This window comes from Elephas maximus, chromosome 3 (genome assembly GCF_024166365.1).
Source record: "Elephas maximus indicus isolate mEleMax1 chromosome 3, mEleMax1 primary haplotype, whole genome shotgun sequence".
Classification (NCBI taxonomy): domain Eukaryota; kingdom Metazoa; phylum Chordata; class Mammalia; order Proboscidea; family Elephantidae; genus Elephas; species Elephas maximus.
This window is the reverse complement of record NC_064821.1, coordinates 184,713,300-184,734,166: the sequence shown is the minus strand read 5'-3', so window position 1 is coordinate 184,734,166 and position 20,867 is coordinate 184,713,300. Positions and strand designations below refer to the sequence as shown.

General features: G+C 43.6%; 1 protein-coding gene across 1 annotated transcript; it reads left to right on the top strand.

The window, feature by feature from the left end:
- Window positions 1-950: 950 nt before the first annotated feature.
- Window positions 951-7,791, top strand: ENSA (endosulfine alpha). The gene is made up of 4 exons (XM_049880376.1): window positions 951-1,145; window positions 2,782-2,907; window positions 4,177-4,343; window positions 7,050-7,791. The coding sequence occupies exons 1-4, from the start codon at window positions 1,089-1,091 to the stop codon at window positions 7,063-7,065; spliced, it is 366 nt and encodes a 121-aa protein (XP_049736333.1). The 5' UTR covers window positions 951-1,088; the 3' UTR covers window positions 7,066-7,791.
- Window positions 7,792-20,867: the final 13,076 nt, after the last annotated feature.

The following is a 20,867-nucleotide window of genomic DNA, read 5'->3' as shown; positions in this document are numbered from 1 at the left end:
CTCCCACGGATCCGCTGGTGGTTTCCACCACTGACTTTTCAGTTAGCAGTTGATTACTTTAACCACTGGCCACCAGGACTCCTTGATTCTTGTACATAGAGATGCAGATTAATTTTGTCCAGTGAAATACAATTAATTTCTACCCTGTGGAAGAAATGATTCTAAACATTGCATTTTATAAGCTTTCTAGATATTGACCAGTTTTGCATCTATTAGCAAATTCTTTTCAGCATTCCTAATCGCCTATTTTATGTCTGTCTTTAGATTCTGGTTCCTTCATTAATGAGATAAACTTTGATATGTGCTAATTTTATGAGTTATGATACTATCTTTTTAAAAATTATCTTGAACATAATACTATTCTGATCACTTCCGTACTTTCCTTAGACTACACTTAAGACCAGTCCTGAGAGTGTACATTTAAAAAGGAGGCAACTACGGGACAGAGCTTGCTTAATTTCCTGGTATTCTCAGTCTGGCCCATCAGAGGGTGCTAATGGCTTGTCCTAAAACCAGCTATTTCTGCAGCCGCACAATTTCTTTTTTAATGGTCATCCTTCCAGAACGTTGCTTAAGCACTAATGGATTTTATAGTGTTATTCCCAGACTTTTCGTCTCATACTCTAGAAGGATTTAGGCTTACAGGCCCTGGCTCTTCAGTCTAACGCTCAGCAAAACCTCCTCCGCACCGGGCGGTGAAGCCTAAGGAAGTCTGAGCCCACCACAGCGGCAGAAATGCCAAAGCTAGCAGCCCCGCCTCCTAAGATTCCCCCCATAGGCTTCCAATTGGTCCTTGTGGCTCATTCTCTTCCCAGAATGGTGTTCCAGCTTGCCCGTCGCTTTCATAGACCCCACCTTTGGCCAGAGACTATTGGTAGATCGTTACGTCACTGCCCTATCTGCCCCACTCCCATTGGCTTTCGTAGGAAGGGACGGTCGCAACGTCACCGGCAAGGGCCGCCATTTTGACTGAGCAACCCTAGTGACAGGAGCCGAAGCAGCAGCGCAGGTTGTCCCCGTTTCCCCTCCCCCTTCCCTTCTCCGGTGGACTTCCCGGGTCCGCTACACTTCACAGTCCCGGTCCCGCCATGTCCCAGAAACAGGAAGAGGAGAACCCTTCGGAGGAGACCGGCGAGGAGAAGCAGGTGAAATGGAGGGGGTGCGGGCTGGTGAGCCGGGGGCGACCGTGCTGGGGCAGGAGACGATCTCTCACCAGTGCGGATTGGTCGCCATGGTCTCTGGGTCTGCAGGGGTTGGTCACTTCTTACGTCACGCAGGGTGAGCTTCAACACGGCCTGCTGCTTTGGCGCTGGTTAGTTGAGTTGATTGTCAGTCAGTGCCATACCCTTCCTGATTGGCTAATAGGCCTACCGCTCAAGTCATTGACGCTGTGCTGTAATTGGCCGAGCTTGGGCGCGGGGCGGGTATTTGGAGAGACTGAATGAAAGGGGTTAGATGCAGGGGGCTGGTGGGCCTGGGACGCGATGTGTGTAATTGGTTAATAGGGGTCTAAATGACGCGACAGCCAGGCTGGGGTCCGCATCCTCAGTCCGCAGAAAGATGTAGATCGAGATAAAGACGTTTAAAAAGGACCAACACTGGGGGAGGGGAGAAGAGTAATTATCATGGCTAGTTTAAGGTGGCAACTTTCTCAGGAGATCTGTTTTGACGGTTAGAAGATTTAAGAGGACCAGAGTTCCAAACAGAATAATGGAGGTTAAACCTAGAAAAGACTCTGAAAAAGTCGTGATAAGAAAGACACCACCCTATTCCCCCAGACTTCCAACACAGACTGACTTGGTCCACCCACGATTTTGCGATGAAAACATCAACGCCAAAGAAACCCCTTCTAGAAGCTTGTATTTGACTTCTAACATTTAGTACTGGGCTGTGGGACTCATGAAATACACCTGGTGTTCTATCTGTACCTGCTTCTCAAGGGAGGGGAATGTAACTACACTAAAAAGAGCCACAAGTTGGCTTCAGGTTCATTTTTAAAGTCACTTAAAAAAAGGCAACAGGGCCCACAAAAAGCAACAGCTAAAGCCCTAGAAGCCAATTCAGCCCTTGGCATGTTTCCTAAGCTTCCATCGTTTGCTGCACTAGGGAAGGTGTTAATTTTTTGGTGAAAACTGGTGGGTAAATACTAGTGAATCTCCTATATCTTAATTTTTCTGAGGTTAAAGACAGTGTCGTTTTCGTCTCTGTTTACCTATCACCTTCCTACTACGGTGTTTATGGAAATGTGGGAGCAGTGCTGTCCCCATTACTCTGGTGGACATCTTTGGAGAAGGCCGCACAGCCTCGATAGGGAGATTTATCAGATGACTTTCTTAGACTGGAGGGAAGATCTCAGCAGAATTATCCCCCTTGATTTCCTGTTAGACCTGTACTATGTGTTAGGGACAGCCTAGGGAACCCTCCGACACATCTTGTATCACCAGAAGCCCTTAGCTAGCTTTTTCTGTCTTTCCTAGCTTCTGTGCTGAGTGAATTATGGCCTGCTTTGTGATTACAGTGTTGTGTTTATTGGTACTACCTTTAACCCAATACCTATAGGTGGTTCCCTGGGCGTAGTGTGAGAAGCACCTTGTCTTTTCCTTCTGATAATACAGTCATCTTGAGCTTTGGGATTAGAACAAAAGTCTAGCTTTAGGAGCCAAGTGGAGATAGCATGTTTATAAGTGGGTGGATCGCCAAGCTGATGGTATGAGGGTTATCAGGTATTATCACAGTTGTTTCTCCATCTTTAATTTTATTTGGCTCATTTGTTTCCCCCAGGACACTCAGGAGAAGGAAGGTATTCTCCCTGAGAGAGCCGAGGAGGCAAAGCTAAAGGCCAAATATCCAAGCCTAGGACAAAAGCCTGGAGGCTCCGACTTCCTCATGAAGAGACTCCAGAAAGGGGTATGGGCATAATCTCTTACCTTGTTACTTTGCAGCCTAAGGGCTTGCTGAAGATGAGTCTGTAGAGGTTCCACTGGAAAATGGTCAGGAAGCTTTGTTGGGCAGTAGTACAGAAGCTTGAAAAGAGCAAGGCAAAATATTGTAAACCCCTGATCTGGTATGGGGTTCCTTCTGATTTCCCATATTGGAAATGAAGACTTAATGAAGGGGCATTTGGATATTGGGTGGTGAGGGGATGGGGGAAGGATGTTAAGAGACTAGAATGCTGACCGCCCCCAGGCATTTGCCTGTTTGGATTGGGAGGGAGAGGTTAGAGCTGTGCTTTTTTTTTTTTTTCTTAGAGTTAAATTTGGAGACACATCATTTCAGAAAAACAAGTCATCTGTCCTACAGAAATGCTTTTGTTGGCAATGAATAGTAGATTTTTTCAGACCCTTGAAGCTATGTAGCACCAGCCATTAACTATATTTTCTAAAGAGACATATTTTTCCCGTATCCAGAGTGGTTCTTCTCACCAGGGAGAGTCTACCTTCATAGCCACCTAGCTCCTGATCAGATTTCTCAGCCCCTGGAGGTACCTAAAGCTGACTGAGGGATTGTCAGCCATTCAGCTGCAGTGTGCTTCTCTGTGTAGATGAAAAGGGAGAGTGAAACTGGTTGCTGTGGAGAATCCCAGTTACTGAGTCTTAGTCACAGATGATAATGTGATTCCCATCTGCAGCTTACCTTGCTGTAGGCAAGGCAGGCGTGGGCAGGCTGTCACAGCCATGGAACATGTGTGGGCGCAGTGGGCGTCAGAGGGAAAGCACATTGTCCTGACGAACAAGCCCAGTTCCTATTTCTGGTCTGAAAGAATAATTTTTAATTTTGAAGCTGTTGGCTGGAGGTTGATCTGATGATTGCTAGCCCAGCCCATTTATATGTCTTATGCATTCCTCCTTGCCCAGCGCTAAGCCCATTACTTTATAGGTCCTCAGTAATCCTTTATGAATAAAGTCAGTAATTTTACTTTATCTTGTATCAAGTATGATACAAAGGATGTAGCATATTTAGCTGGGAAACTGCTTCCGTACCTGAAATAGCAGGACACACTGAGGAGAAGACATAAGTACATGCGATTATTGTTAAGCTGTGTATGCATGAGATTAATCAAGGAAGACTTCTCAAAAGATCTGAGTGTGGATGAGAGTTTATAATGGGTGTGAATCTCCTTGCTTTTCAGAAAGGCCAGAACTCCCCTCTCACTTAAACCTCCCTCTTGTCTCTTAGCAAAAGTACTTTGACTCAGGAGACTACAACATGGCCAAAGCCAAGATGAAGAATAAGCAGCTGCCAAGTGCAGGACCAGACAAGAACCTGGTGACCGGTGACCACATCCCCACCCCACAGGATCTGCCCCAGAGAAAGTCCTCACTCGTCACCAGCAAGCTTGCGGGGTAACCTGGGCCCCCTCTGCTCCCCTTCCTCACCCACTGGACTTTTATGTATCGTAGGCAGGGATGGAATGGGCGCTTAGTCAGATCATCTTAGCTTGCTAGCCAGAGTTAACTGTGGTTCTGCTGAGAAGGTAATGTGGGTTAAAGAGAGACTTTGAGTTCATTTCTTTGGTTAAACTGAGATTTTCACACCCTTAGCCCAGGTAGGGGCCCAGAAATAGAAGAGACTAGGACTGGGTAATGCTGCAAACTTTCTTTTTCTTTTGTACGAGAAACTGGGGAGATAACGATTTCTACTTTTGGAAGAAAATATCCCAAAATTGGTTAGGCTGAGCCTTGGGAATAATATGTCAGGTATAACATCTCAAGGCTGACCTGACAGAGTTGGGGAAGGTAGATAGAATGAGATATGTTTTCTGTGCTTCTAAATGTTTTCTGTGCTTCTGAATTTCTTAGGCTGCTATTGCTTCATGTTGCCATTATGGCAGGTTTAAAGAATCCTCAAAAAAGAAAAACTGATTTGCTTGCCTAAAATTACAATGCCCGCTTAGCCTCCTTTACTCAGTATCTCTTGCAGTTTGCTCTGGCTCTCAAGTAACGTAAAGATAGGTGAATATTGTTCACGGAAAATGGGTACCTTCTCTCTCTCCTAGAGTGTTGGTTTTGAAAGGTATCATGGGATAGTGGAAAAAGCACTGATTTAGGACCCAAGATATCTGGGTTCTAATCCCGCTCAGTCCCAGAAGGGTAACCTTGGTTAAGTCAGCCTGTCTGAATTTCTATTTTCTCCTCTATAAAATAGAAGGTGAATATATATAAGATTGTTTATCCTGTAGCTACCAGCCGAAAAACTCTGCTATTCTTTGTAAAGCTAAAAATGAGGAAGGCCTCCTGGGTGAGCTCCTACCTGGAAAAATGCTGCAGAGAGGAACTATTTGAAGGCCACATGGAGAGAGAGGAAGTTGAGATCTAGGGGCTATAAAGTCAGGCAAGAGGACCTCATAGTTATCATGATCTTGAGAGTCAAGGAAAAAAATTCTTAAGCTTGCCATGGAAGCTTCTTTCCTCTGCCCCCACCCGCTTTTCTGGCCTACATCTGGGCCTTTGCTGCTAAAAAGCTGCTCTGGCAGCAGAGCTGTGGGCCTGAGAAAACATGCTCAGTCATGCACACGTGGAGCGCCACATTTCAGATGTGATCAGATCCTAGGTGTGTTGTTTGGGAGACAGGAAGAAAAGGGATGAACTGTGCTGGCCCCCAGGGCTTAATACTCCTGCAGGGCTGGAACAGCAGGTTTTTCAGAGATGATTCACTGCGGAGGAAGCTAGGGAAGGTGGTTAGAGAAGGAAGGAAGACTGAGAGATCTCTGCCTTCCTAGAGCTCAGTAACCCAGCTTTTGGACAATGAGGAAAAGTAGCAATGCTGATTCATGAACAGGTGGAGGAAAGGGATTGTGGTTGGCCAGCTCTAGGCATCACCAGTTTGGCCAGAATCTTACTGAATGCAGCCTGGCCTCCTAGTTATGACGGAGAGGGCCAGGGTGAGAACTAACTGTTCAAGAGAGCCCTCTCACTTCACTAATTCTGACATGCCAAATATTTGGCCTGATGAGAATGCCTGATGAACTTGCTAGTGTGCATGTCGGGGGGTGAAGTGTGTATGTACTTCTCTCCTGACTGGCCGTACAGCTTTCAGGGCTGTCATTCAGATTGGATAGGAAAAAGTTGGTGAGGAAGGAATGGAGAGAGCAGGATCCCTGGACTCCCTGGCCCCCCAAACTCCTTGACTATCACTTGTATATAATTTTTGTGTTTCTTGGTTCGTTTCTTCATGCTGTCTTCCTTAGTCTAAAGTCCATGTGGGAAGGGGAAAATGCTGAACATCCTTGTATAGTTTCAACTGTCCCAGCCATGTTGTACATAGATATGTCATGTTATTATATATATAAATATATATATAATTTTGTACGTTTTCTTCATCTCCGATCTTCTCGAGTTCTGTACTTTTTTTCTTTTCTGTCTGAGCTGCGTTCTCTATTGTCAGGCCTGAGTCCTCAAGACTGATGATCACAGTGAAGTCTGGTTTTAGCAAGGCATGGAAGGAATAGAAAAATTGTTGGTCTCACTTTTTCTCCACCTGGTCCTCTTCAAAGCTAAGAAAACAAACAAGCTACCTTCCTATTTGCCACCTGTTTCCACAGCATGAAGTACATAGCTTTCTTTGGAAGGAAGGACCATCTCAGAATACAAATACAAATTGCTTTGATTAAACCTGGATTATTATCTTTTTCTCCACCCAAAGCAACACGGCCTCCACACAGCCACTACCTCATCTCTATGCTGTGCCCTATTAGTCTCCACTGCTGATCGGGACCGTGACCTGTTCTGGCCCAGGCATTTAACACTCCTCAGAACCTCCAGTTATTTTGGTCTTTACCTAAGAATTGTTTTTCTGTCTTTTTTTTCCCCATGGCTATCTCCCAAAAGAGAACATTTTGTTTTGAAGATAGTAAAAGACTGAAATTTTTTTTTTTTTTTCTTTTGCCTGTTTGTTTGCAACTCCCTTATGGATAGGATTGAGGCATGTGACAGGTAGCTAATGATTGTTCAATTTGGAAGAGTCATGGGTTAGGGACTGGGATGGGATTTAGGGCTTTTTCCCCTATTACTTGACAGTGTTTTATTTTGTTCTTCTGTGTTCGTCTGCAGTGGCCAAGTTGAATGATGCTGCCCGGGGCTCCCGCCAGATCCTGAGACGCTGCCCCCCTGGGTCCTGTGCTGGCTCCTGCCCCTCCCTGCTTTTGCAGCCAGGGGTCAGGAGGTGGCTCGGGCGCGGGCTGGAGAGGCAGAAGCCCCTGCCCGTCGGTGTCCCAGCGCATGGAGCCCCTTGGGCTGAGCACCAAGACCTTGAACCTATTTTGTTTTACCTTTTTCCAAATAACTTTTGGGAGAAATCTCAGTAAAATCCTGGGGGTGGGGCTGAGAGGGTGGGGGGGGCGCTTGGGGAAATATGAATTAGGGCTTAGAATTGATAAAAAACATTCCTGACTATTTTCCTTCTTAATCATGTGACTGGTGTGGGGTGGGTATTGGGAGGAAGTGGAGTGGACTAAAAATGAGGGGTTCCAGTTCAGCTCTGTAGAAAAATGCCTTGTTTGCTTGGATGTGGCTGGGGACTGGGACTTGGTGTCAGATAAAAGAAACTGTCCATCCAAATGTGACAGATGCAAACAGCTCCTCTGGTTCTGTCCGCAGAGCAAGCTGAGAATCACTGTTAATTGTTCATAAAAACGTGCTGTCCTCAAACTAGATTTGCTGTGGGAAGGAGGGCAGTGAGTATGGGGAGAAGGGGCCATGAGCGTGGGGAGCCCCACAGAGCCTAGGGAACTTTTTCAGTATTTGAAATAAAAAATAAAAAGAGGACCCATAAAAAAAACCCAACCCAGAAATACTCTGAAGCAGTTGGTATGTTTTATTGGGGCTTGGGAGGGGAAAGAAAACAAGACTGCAGATACCGTTTAAGGGAGAAGCTGGTATGGGCTCCTGAGCGTCTAAGGAACAGGGGCCCTTACTATGGGATGTGGCAGGGCTTCTTGCTTCCATCACTTAGAGAGAGGGCTCAGGGATGTTGGCATATAGGCCTGGGCTTTTCCTAACCCCAGCTCATTCCTTTTTTCTGTAGCTAATGCAGAAGCTCATCAGTCTCAGGCTGTGGCTTACAAAATGAGGGGTTTAAAGTATTTGATCTACATGGTTTATTGACTCCTAACCAGCTTGGCCAGAAACTGGCCAGCTTAGTCCAGGTTAAGCAAAAAAAAGAAACCCATTCTTCCTTTTCCCTTTCAGTTTTCTATTCTTTCTCAGTTTCCCGTATCTGTGAAGAAGTGTGACCTCTAGAAATAAACCAAAAGGAATGTAAGCCTTTGTGGCCAGCAGGAGGCAGAGTGACTTCTTGCCTCAGGATGTGCAAACCTGCAACACTGGGATCCTGCCATTGAAAGAAGGTTAAAAAGCTGCTTGTGAATGTAACATATAAAAAAAAACTTTACCAAAAAAGAAACAAGTGCACACCCGTCTCTCCCACTCCGCAACATTCACACATAGTACATTGAAACTGCTTGCCCATTTTGCCATAGTTAGTTAGGAGAGTTGATGATGGTGGTATTTCCCCAGATGTGATTGGCTTCTCAAATGAGTATGCTTCAAGGAAGATAAAGAAGGTCCAGGACACATAGATATCCCAGAGAACTCCCCATTGTACTGGCGGGGCGGGAGGTGGGGGTTACTTTCTAAACTGAAGAAGGGTGGTTTTCAATATGTGCCTTATTCTTTCTCCTTAATCAGAAGCTTTCCAAATTTTCAGCTACTAGGGATGTTACTGGCCTGGCTTTCAGAATGCTCGGGAGACTGTGAAGCTGTCTAACTGTCTGCCTTTCTGAACAGCATATGACCTACTGAGTGAACCAGGTAGCACGAAGATAAATTAAAGGCATTCACTACCGTTGCAGAGTTGTCTAGTTGGAAGAAAATAATATTGAAAAGGTTCACTATTTCAAAGATATAAATGCATATTTTAAAGCTAGAAGAGACAAGGTTATTTTATATAAGGTGTTTATTAAAGTATTAAAATAACCTTATGTCTCTCCTAGTTTCATATCTTACTTAAAATAACCTTATTCTCTCTTAGCTTTAAAATACATACATATATATCACGGGACAAATTAGTGGCTTGGAGCATTTATTCTGGTGAAGAAACACCCTTCTCATCCTTATTCCCACTTGAGCCAATCCCCTGACTTTTTGAGAATGGTGTGTCTGGCTTAGGGGTAATGAGGTCAGTGAAGCAGAGTGTGGGATTATTCAGTTAGTGCAACTTCATTTTAATACAGGTGAGGAAGTTGAGGTATAGAAATAAGTAACTTGTAAGGTGGCAGAGCTAGTTAGCTGAAAAGCTTGAGTTAGTATCTAGGATTTATATTATTTTTTCCCCATATTCCTGGCTTTCCCAATCCATAATCTTCACAAACTGTGGCTTTAGGATTCCTGGGTGCCAGAAAGTGTTTGTAGCTGTCTGTATTTCAGTTTAAAACTTGCCATTCCTCCTTCTTTACCCCTATACTGCAGTGCTGCAAGTATGTATTCCTGCCCATTATCTTAGCTAGGTGTTTCTAAAATCTTTCTTCCAAGGAGTCGAGAGTTCTTCTCCTCTAACATAGGAAATGATTGTGCTAACAAAACTCAGCTGAGTCATCTGATATGCAGGGTGGCAGGGATGAAATCACCATTATTATTGTCCGGTGGCATTTATTTTAACTTGGTGTGGCCTGAGGATGGGGAAAAGGCAGGCAAAAGAAAACAACTTCAACAATTGCCATTTAGGACAGGCTATCCACATTAAAAAAAAAAAAAAAAATTTTTTTTTTTTTTTTATCCACAGTAGTGAGCCAGTGACACCCATAGAGAGAAGATGAGTGTGGTGCCCCCTACTGGGCCATGAGAGAGATTAACAAGGAAGGGAGTGATCTATCTACCACCTGTTAACCCGTTGCCGTTGAGTCAGTTCCGACTCATAGCGACCTTATAGGACAGAGTAGAACTGCCCCATAGTTTCCAAGGAGCACCTGGTGGATTCAAGCTGCCAGCCTTTTAGTTAGCAGCTGTAGCTTTTAACCACTGCGCCACCAGGGTTTCCTTCGTCTACCACAGTGGTATACAAATAAAGGCAAATTTGTGTAGTTCTAAGCAGCATCCCAAGAGCTAGGGGAATGAGAACCAGGAGATGAGTTGTTAGCTGAATTTTAAACTTGCTGATAAAGATGAAGTGGGGCCACTTATGCTTCAGCAGCAGTATTTTAATTCACAAATAATTGTGGAGCACTCTCTTTCCAATTGAAGATATTAGATGTTGTTGGGCAGATAAACAATGCAAGAAAGGGTGTCTGCCTTGGAATAGCTTGTAGCCTCACTGAAACAACACTTCTACGTATAAAGCAAGACAGCATAGGGTTAGTCAGGCAGTGGTAAAAGAATTCTGGGAAGGGAAAATCCAAAGGACTGGAGTCACCAGGTAAATATTAGTGGTGGAGATGGTAGTTGAACTGGGCCTTGCAAGATGGGCAGTATTTGAATAATCCAATTTCATAAGTGCCCAAAATGTTTCAGGCAGTGTGCTAAAATAAAAGATAAGTAATTTATGGCTGCTTTTTTTCAAGGAGATTAGACTCTGGAGGGGACTACTTGTGAACAAATATTAGAGAGTTATACTGACAGCACTGGAGGTCTAGCTAGGTAGAGGAACAATGAGAGGAGTAATAACTGCTAATTTTTTTGAATGTTCGTTACGTGTCAAGCTCTATGATAAGTGCTTAATGTACATCATCTCATGTAATCCCCACAACAATTCTGTGAAATAGGTTCTGTTAGTATTTCTATTATGCAAATGAGAAAACTAAGACAAAAACTTGCAAAAGCCCTACAGCACACAGCTTTTGAGAGTGGAGGCAGGATTCAGTCCAGTGCCAGCTAAGGGATGGGGAAAAGAATGGTCAGGAAAGGTTTCATTGAGTAAGTTCTGAAAAATAAGCAGGATTTCTCCAGAAAGGTAAGATGTAAAAGAGCATTTTGTTGGAGGGGCCAATGCTTGTGGAAGAATGAGACCCTGTGGGTTCTGTTGTGTTTCTGCAGTAGGGAGTGAGTCCTGGGGGTAGCTAGAGACCAAGCCGGAAAGGTATACAGGAGCCAGACTACAGAGGATATGGTATGCAGGCCTGTGAACCACTGGGGGGATTTCTAAGAAGAGATGTGGTCATATCTGTGTTGTAGATAGGTCACGTTGACAAATAGTATGAAAGAATTTAAAGGAGAGGAATTTAGATATGGACTAGCTCTAATGTAAGACTGCCTCATTTTAAATCCTGATTTTGATATTTTTTGACCCCTGGGCAAGTTTCTTAACTTCCCTTTGCCTCAGTTTGCATATTTGTAAAATAGAAATGATACGGCACTTACCTTAAAGGGTTGTGATGATTAAATAAGACATGGTTTGTGCCCTCAAGGAGTTTACGGCCTACAGGGAGTTACAATAAAGATGTTGTTGTGTGCCATTGAGTCAGTTCTGACTCATAGCAACTCTACAGGACAGAGTAGAACTGCCCTACAAGGTTTCCAAGGAGCGGCTGGTAGATTTGAACTGCCGACCTTATGGTTAGCAGCCTGAACTCTTAACCACTGTGCCACCAGGGCTCATAATAAAGATGAGTAACAGGCAATTAGAATACAAAGATTCAGGGATAAGATAGGGATAAACACCAGATGCTCTAGAACCACCCGGTAGAGGCACCCACCCAACTTGGGGAGGTGGGGGGACAGGAAAATCCTTCTATAGAAAGTAGCTTCTAAACTGAGATCTGATGGAGAAACAGGACTTAATCAGGCAAAGGGGTTAAATGGAGAAAGAGGGCTTCCAGTGGGAAGGAACAGTATGTAAAAGATGCAGAAGCCATACGTTCCAGAAACTGAAAATAATTAAAGTGTAGCTGTAGCATAGCATACAAGGGCTGAGGTCAAAGATGGGTAGAGGGAAGCAAGAGCCTGATCACAAGGGACCTTTGGACTTTATCCTGGAGGCAGTGAGAAGCTGCTGTTTAAAGATTTTGAGAAAGGAAATAACATGATCAAATTGACTCTTTAGAATAATCAAAATGATTGAATGTGGAGAAGAGATTGGAGAGAGTATGGAAAAGTTAGAGGGCGCTTGTGTGAGGAGGAAGATGATGAGTTCAATTTGGGGCACAGTAGGTTTGAAGTACAAGGTAACATCTATCTAACTGGAGAATTTCATACTACATTTAGTAAATTATTACCATAGCCTAGTGGAGTTAGGAGTAAGACAGACTTTTTTATGCTACTATAGTACTCCAGGTAAGGAGCCCTGGTGGTGGAGTGGTTAAGAGCTCAGCTGCTAACTGAAAGACTGGCAGTTCGAAACCACCAGCTGCTCAATGGGAGAAAGACGTGGCAGTCTGCTTCCGTAAAGATTACAGCCTTGAAACTATGGGGCAGCTCTACTAGGGTCGCTATGAGTCAGAAACGACGTGATGACACACAACAGCAATACTCCAGGTAATATATGATTAAAAACTAAGGAGGGTAGTAGCAGTGGGGTTGAAGTAGAGTGGACAGATTTAAGAGACGCATGAAAAGTACAGTCAACGGCACTTATGGAATGTAGGACTCGGGAAGAGACAGGAGTCTAATATAATTCCCAGGTTTCTATCCTGGGTTACTGGGTAAATGATGCCATAACCCAGATTAGAATACAGCTCGAAGAGCAAGTTTAGCGAGGAAGATAATGAGTTCAGTTTTACAGAAGTGTAGATTTGAGGTGGCTATAGAAAATCCGAAGGAGCCCTGGTGGTGCAGTGGTTAAGTGCCACCACAGGAGAAAGATGTGGCATTCTGCTTCCATAAAGATTTACAGCCTTAGAAACCCTATGGGGCAGTTCTACTCTGTCGTATAGGGTTGCTATGGGTTAGAATTGACCTGACAGCAAGTGGTTTGGGTTTTTTGGTATAGAATATCCAGGAGCCCTGGTGGCACAATGGTTAAACAGTAAGCTGCTAACCAAAAGGCTGCTGGTTCGAATCCACCAGCGGCTCTACAGGAAAAAAGTGGCAGTCTGCTCCCATAAAGATTACAGCCTGTGAAACCCTATGGGGCAGTTCTGCTTGGTCACATTGGTTCACTGTGAGGTGGAATCGACTCAACAGTACACAACAACATAGAACATCCCCAGGGTAAATGACCAGTAGGGTATTGGATTTATGAGACTCGAGGTTGGAGAAGTGAAGTAGGAAATACAGATTTTTGTGGACTTCAAGATATACTAGTAAAGCCATGGAAGTGAAAGCACATAAAGCAGGATTACTAGAGAGCTGACCCTTTTGAAGGTTAACATCTGAAAGGAATAGAGAAAAGGGCCCAACACAATAGGAGAATGAGGAAGATGTGGTGCCCAAGGACAGAGATTAAAGGTGGAACTGCATCAGTCAATAATGCAATATACTGTAGAGCGGTTACACGAGATCGAGTGAAATTGTCTCAACTATGTAATAAAAAGCACCAAAAATAAAAAGACGGAAATGTACCAGAATGGTAGATGCTGCTAGTTAGCAGGATTATGGTTTGAGGTGTGGGTGTGGGTGGGTGTGGGTGTGGGTGTGAGTATGAATGTGGGTATGCACTTACGCACATATACCTTCTGTACTTTCCAAATTTTGATAGCACATATTATTTGATAATCAGAGATAATTTTAATTCTAAAAACAATAATAAAATCACAAGGTGTAAAAAAATAGGACTGAAGAGCATTCGATTTGGCAATTAGTGATGTTTTTAAGACCAGTTTTAATGGGTTGGTAGAAGTTGAATCTGACTTGTAGAGCCATTGTTGAACTGAATAATGTAGGAAGGTTGTTGACGTTTTAGGATGGGAAAGATTTAGGCACATTTATTAGCAGAGTAAAAGGAGCAAGTAAAAGCTGTAGCTCTAGAGAATGATAACCAAAAAGAAGAGTTCTGAAGAGAAGGGAGGGGATGGAAACAAGAGCACAGGTGAATGTGGTTCAAGAAGTCAACGGTCCAGTTCAGCAGGTATTTTCTGAGCACTTACTATGAGCCAGTTACTGTATTAGGTGCTGAGGGTTGTCTAGTTGGAAAGCCAGCTGAGTAAGAAGAGATTGTCTCAAGCAGGAGAATGTGTAGCTCATCCTGCTTGAAATTCAAGGTGAAGCTATAACAACGAGTAAACTCACAGCTAGTTGGGATTGGGGTAGATAACTGATAGAGTGCTTGTCTGGTAGCTTTATTGTTCTTTGTGAAGGACGATATGGGGTTGCTAGTTGAAAGGAAGGTGAGAGGCAGAGGGCTTAAGAAGAGTGACCATGGTTTGGAAGAGGGAGCTGACCAAAGATCCTAAGTGAAAGGGTTAGGGAACGGTGCTGAGGGCCTAACACTTTGGAAACCATTAATTAATGTGTAGGGGCATCAATCCATATATTTGTGCTATTTTCTGTTGCAGCACCCAGCAGAGTACAAGAGCAGAGAAGACTTACTGTGTAGATTCTGGGTCACGGTTTGTAGACACACGAAGTACTTTGGCAAGGGAGCAAGACAGAAGGTTCAGATGATAGTTCAAGGGATCCACCTGGTAAAGGGCGAGTAAGAAGGTAGTCTAAGAAAGGTGTGATAAATTCTGGTCAAGAAAAGGTCAAAGAGCAGGTCAATTAGAAGTAAAAGAAGTGATTAAGCTGGACATAGTAGTCACAGAATGATGTTAGAGTTTTAATATTTCAGAGTTGGAACTCTTCCAGGTAAAAGGTCATTGGAGTGTTAAAGAACTAAGGGAGTTCCCACATCCAGCTGTGAAGGTGGGGTGGCTTATGTATTTGAAACTGTGGGACTTGGAAAAAATCAAGGTGTGTAAATAAGTCAGGAGTTTTGCAGGACTAAGGAGGAGAAGATGAAGCCAAGTGCCACTCCTGGTATAGAAGTGACCAGGAATAGCTAAGGATATGAAGGAGAGTTTAGCCTGATGGAATGAACTCCAAAGCAGGAGAGATTGCACGCAAATATTTTGGAAGAATAAAGGTCTGGAATTTAAACTAGGGAGCTAGGAGTATCTCAGTTCCCCTACTTTTTGATATTTAAAAAAAAAAAAAAACAAACTCATTGCCGTCAAGTCGATTCTGACTCATAGTGACCCTATAGGACAGAGTAGAACTGCCCCATAGAGCTTCTAAGGAGCGCCTGGTGGATTTGAACTGCCGACCTCTTGGCTAGCAGCTGTAGCACTTAACCACTACGCCACTGGGTTTCCGCTTTCTTATAAAGGAGGGGGAAAGAATCCTCTAGGGCTGCAAATAAAGCAGTGTACTGGGAGAAACCTAGACATAATTTGAATGAGTTGGTTGATGGGTATTGTCTAAAGGGGAATTTCTATATGAGAGAAAGAGGCAGGGAGAAGCCATCAGAAAAATAAGGAGACCAGGAATAAAAGGTTAAGTGAGTAGGAGCGTCCTGCATTTGGGGGAGGGCCCGAAGATGGCAGATATGGGAACCATGTGTGCCGTAAGTTAGCCTTAAGGTTCCCAACTTTGGTTTAAAAGTTGTTTGGTACCAGTCTTGACTGAAGGCCCCAGATGATTATGAAGCCCAGACTCCTCTGGGTGCTGAGTGGTAGGTTAAGTGTTCCACTTCTGAGAAGACTTTCTAGGAAAAAGGGAATGGAACAATAGTTTGAGCAATGGTTACAAAGAAGACCAAGTAAGCTAGGCTAAAATAACAGGAAGAGAGACCTTCTTCATTCACTCATTTAACAAATATTTACTGAGCTCCTACTCTATACCAGGCCCTTGCTAGATTCAATGCTGAACAACATAAAGCCTCAAAACTAACAAAACAACAAATAGAGTGTAAAGAAAATCATTTTGGATGGCTTCAGCAGGCCTTGGCTTCTGTGCTGTTGGGTTCAGCATCTGCCCTCACACCCAGATCCAATCCTGGACCAAATTGTCTTCAATGGCTTCTGAGCTCTCTGTTCACCCCTACCCCCATTAAGAACCAATGCCCTTTGCTACATCTTTCCTCTTAAGGAGATGACCAGCCCAGGATTGCTTTTGTGGAGGTGGTATCCCCATAGGCAGGTTCTCCAGGCTTGAATTTTTTCTTCAGGTCTTTCAGCTTGGGAAATGCTGAGCGTATTCTTCCCTTTTGGTTATGTCATCATAATACTTTGCCTTCTTGAGCCGGCCTTTGAAATCTTCTTTTCAGCTCTTTTACTTCATCATTTTTTCCTTTTGCTTTAGCTACTCGATGTTCAAGTGTCTGTTAGAGTTGTACACAGTAGGTGGCTCTTGGCCTACTTTGAACTGTCATAAAGAATCAAATCGACTAAGGTGCGAAGGCTTGGTGAACTACCCTTTCTTAAACAAATTATTGTATCTCAGCCTTCCCTATTTTTACCAATGTCACTACCATTCACTCTGTTTTTCTGCAGGCATTCTTGACCTCTTTCTTGTCCTCACATGCAGTATCCAAACCTTAATCCCAATTATATCTGCTTCTCGCTATCTCCATGCTCCTGTCAACCTCTCACTTCAATCATAGCAGTAACCTCCTAACTGGCCTTTTGTTGCACCTCTACAGTTTATTCTCTATCCAACTGCCAGTGCACTTTTAAAAATATACATCAGATCACATCACTCCCCTGATCAAAACCAAACTTGTTACCATAGCCTCCAAGGTCCTTGGTGCTCCGGCCTGTCTTCCTCCTCTGGCCTTATTTCCTACCAGTTTTCCTTATTCTGCTCTAGCTGCACTGGCCTTCTTGCTCTTCAACCACAGTAAACTTATCCCTAGTTCAATGACTTTACTCTTGGCTTTCCCTTTACCTGGAATGTGCTTCCTCTAGATTCTTGCTCCTCTACATCAATCAGACTCTGCTTCAATATCCCTTCCTCAGAAAGGCCATTCCATCTATCTTATCAAATCACCCTACCATCATCCCTTTCTCTGTCCTTAGTCTGTTTACTTTTCATAACATTTAAATCACTACCTGAAATTATATTGTTTTCCTGTTTATTGTCTCTCTTCCAGGAGGACAGAGGTTTTTCTCACTCACTGCTATATACCTAGCATCAGGACTGGTGCTCAGAACATCACAAGTGCTCAATAAATATTTGTTGACTGAAGGAATGAACTGTTCACCGTGTTCAAATAAATCTGTAAATATTAAGGGGCAGGGGAGGGGAGTTTGACCTCCAAAAGTCTCTGAATGGCAGGAGCAATAGATAAGCAGGGAAATGAAACCTCTAATGAGAGAATATTATTGGAAAGTCACTCTCCAGACAAAGATATGTCTCCATTTTGGAAACTTAGATGACTAATAATAGGTAAAAGCCAAGTACTCAGATTATTGACCAAGGATGGCTTTTTTTTCTGTAAGAAATTTCAATTTCCTCTTAATAGGAAAAGAGACAGAACTAAATACTGATAACCATATTACAGTTTGGTATAAACTGAAATTTAGTGCCTAATGTACTTAGTGTATTTAGGTGGACTTTTTTTAAACCTTGTTCTAACTTATATATTGTACCACGGGTGGTGTGATGCTACCTGTGCAAACTACTACAGAAGGGGCACAGTGGACAAGCCCTACCTTCATCACAAACTGCGTGGTAAGCATCTCCATAAATCCAGTTCCCACCTGGAAATGAATCCAGGCGTTAACTTTCCGCATCTCCATTCCTTGCCACAGGCCACTTGCATGGCACTTCCTTCCTCTGACCCTAACCATTCAGACTTAGGTCAGACTTTATCCCTAGGTCAAAACATCTCTGGCCACTGGGGGCCAGGTCATCAGGGACCAGCCATGGGCTGAGAAGTCTGCACAACCCTCTGCACTTAGACTAGCCAGCCTCTTTCTCTTTCTCTCTCTTCCTCCTATACTACAGGGCTAGTTCACAAGCTAGAAGGATAACTCAGCACTGAGTCTTCACAGATCAACTGACCGTACAACCCTTTCTCTGAATTAGCCACTGTGAGCTAAGTCAGTTTCACTTTTTTTTTTTTTTTTTGCCCCTGAGGGTTCATTAATTTTGTATAATGGCTTATAAAATTCACGTAAACTATTACCTATACTACAGTTACCCATTTATTACAACCAGAAAGGACACAAGTAAAGAGACAATCAGGCAAGGCCTGGGAGGGGTGCCAGCACAGGGCCTCCATTGTCCCTAGAGAAGTGCCACACCCTCACCCGTATATGGATGTTCTCAACAATCCCGGAAGCACCAAAAGAGGAAGCCATAAAGTCCAGGGTTCCTTAGTCACTGTGGCCTTGATAGATAAGCTTGGCTGCATCATGCACCTCTCCCTTTCTGACATTAGTTCCCGGGTTTAGTTTTTGGGCTCCCATCTGATTTGCACACATTTAAGTGTTGTCTGGCTGTTTTAAAGAAAAACAAAAGCACCCTGATTGCTTGAGAAATTCCAAGGGCTATTTTTAGGAACCAGAGACAAAAGGCCATTTTGAGTTCTTTGTCCTACATGGGTAGATACCAGTGATTAATGCAAAATATGAACCCAGTTATTAAGTCTTTATTGTAATATTGAGATTGAAAAGCAAAACTGAATGGAATTTATGTGGTACACAAACTTTTCTCAAATTATTCACACAAACTGCCTAGGACTGCATTCCTACCAATAAGGATCATTCTCTGTCTAGTGCCAGCTGCCTACCTTACATTCCCAAACCTAATTAGTCATGCCAAACTGATACCTATTCAATATTTCCATTTTCAACTGAAGACAAAACTCTCATAGCAGAAATCAAAACATCAGCAGACCTATGGGGAAATTTTTTTAGCAGAGGCAACTTATTGCTAAAATTACCCTCTGTGGTGGATACCACCTAGTCACATATACAAAGGAAAGCCCTGGCATCATTCAGTGATCATGAGGGGCCTAGTTTGACATTAAGGTATGCGTCTGAAGTGCGTTTTATACTTAGGGAAGTCTGAGTCACCCCAGGTGGCCTCCATTGCATTTCTGTCTCATTTCCGTTTCCTTGACCTACACTAGGTACAACTACTTAAAGGAAAATTTTCATTCAAAAATGAAAATTGAACCAAACAAAAACTCAAAATTACAGAATTTTGGAACTAAAGGGATGTTAGAGATCATTGAGTTCATATCCTCATTTTACAAATGATGAAATTAAGGCCAAGAGGTTGTGCATTTTGCCTTGTTGCACAGCCCATGTCAGACAACTTTTCCTATACCGAAGGGCCCTCTTCTCCAGAAGCCAGTTTCACAGCAAATTTGGACTCCAGCTTAGATTTATTTTTGTTAGAAATAAACAGACTAAATTGGGCTGGAAATCTGAGAGGAATCTCAAGGCCCAGGGGGACTAGATGGCATCAGTGGTATCCCCTCCAAGTAATTTGACCTATCACTGGTGCTTCTGCAGTGGACCAACTAGAAGCTTCACATAGGACCAGCGTCTCTTAACTCACTCAGGGTTTCTCTGCCTCGGCACTATTGACATTTGACCAGATAATTCTTTGTTATAGGGTCTGTCCTGTGCATCTTAGGATGTTTAACAGCATCCCTGTCCTCTACCCACTAGATGCTACTAGCACCTTCTTGATAGGGACAATCAAAATTCAAGTCTCCAGACATTGCCCAACGTCCCTGGGTTTGGGGGGGTGGGGGGGGAGGCGGGATTTTCCCAGTTGAAAACCACTGTGCTGATCTAGGAAGGGGTTCTCATAACTGAGGCTGGGGTCTGTTTAGTCTTCACACCAGTGCCTCTCCTTTTTCCTGCACCCCTGTGCCTGGCTCCTCTGCCACCTCTTCCCTCAGGGGCTACTGCCCCTTCATCAGATGGGGTCCTCCAACCTCTCTCTACCCTCAGTACTCCCGAAAGTGGCACCTGGGGTGAAAATGGGAAGCAAGAGCTTCTACTCTTCCCCTCTTACACCACGGGGATCCCCTGATTGACTAGGAATTTACATAATTGGTAAAAATAAGACACAATGTGTGCAGAGCTCAGCTCTTAACTGACTGCTTTGAATCCAGAAAAGATCAGGGCCATAAGCCCTCTCATACCTTGGGGATAGGCTGAGGGTGAGAGTGGAGGACACACCAGAGGAATGTGTTTTTCTGCATAATTTTCCCCTTGACTCAGCGGTCCCACTTCCCCTCCTCAGCCCACACCCACCCTCCGCATTGCGCATATTTAGCTGTGTTGTCAGAAACCAGATGATTGCTATGGAGACGTGTTTAAATGCACGCACTGCACGCACAGAACTAGGATGTGGCCCGGGCTGAGTGATGGGGTGAATGAAACTTCTTGCCAATGCCTTTCCCTCCTAATTTGATACTACCTTACCTCTTCTCTTCCTCCACATTTTCACGTGTCTCACTCCTGCTTCTGGGTGCCATTTCCCACTCATCAGCACTGTTCTTAAACATCTTCTGTGCCACAGGAAGCCACTGTTTTAATGACAAAATTATTTAACCTTTTTGAACCTCAGCCCCTTCATCTGTAATATGAGTATAATGATAATATAAGCTTTATATGGCTTTTATTAGAATTAAATTAGATAACGGGTAAGAAACTTGTATCATCACCAGCAAAGTAGATGCTCAATAAATGGAGTTTGCTCTTAGGTTACAATAAAATCTTTTTTCAGGGCACCTGGGAACCAACCACTGGTGCCTTTGGAAATCTTGGTTTGTACTTCCTTTCTGGCAGTTGAAAAAGCTACTTTGGGAGTGTCACTTGTCCTGTGGAGTGATGGAAGAGCCTAATTGTGGGGAAGCTTTCTCTTTTTTTTGAACTCAGCTAGAAAGCTGTTTTGGGGGGCAATCTGGGTATATGATCTTCTGCAATTTGAAATGAAAGCCGCAGGGAAGAGAAGACACAAGACTCAAAAAAATCATTCTTTCCTGGCTAAAAGGGC

Excerpts from the sequence above, each read along its gene's own strand:
- ENSA (XM_049880376.1), top strand. The coding sequence starts at position 1,089 with ATGTCCCAGAAACAGGAAGAGGAGAACCCTTCGGAGGAGACCGGCGAG. Across the intron at positions 1,146-2,781 it reads AGACCGGCGAGGAGAAGCAG|GACACTCAGGAGAAGGAAGG; the intron begins GTGAAATGGAGG and ends TGTTTCCCCCAG. Across the intron at positions 2,908-4,176 it reads TGAAGAGACTCCAGAAAGGG|CAAAAGTACTTTGACTCAGG; the intron begins GTATGGGCATAA and ends CTTGTCTCTTAG.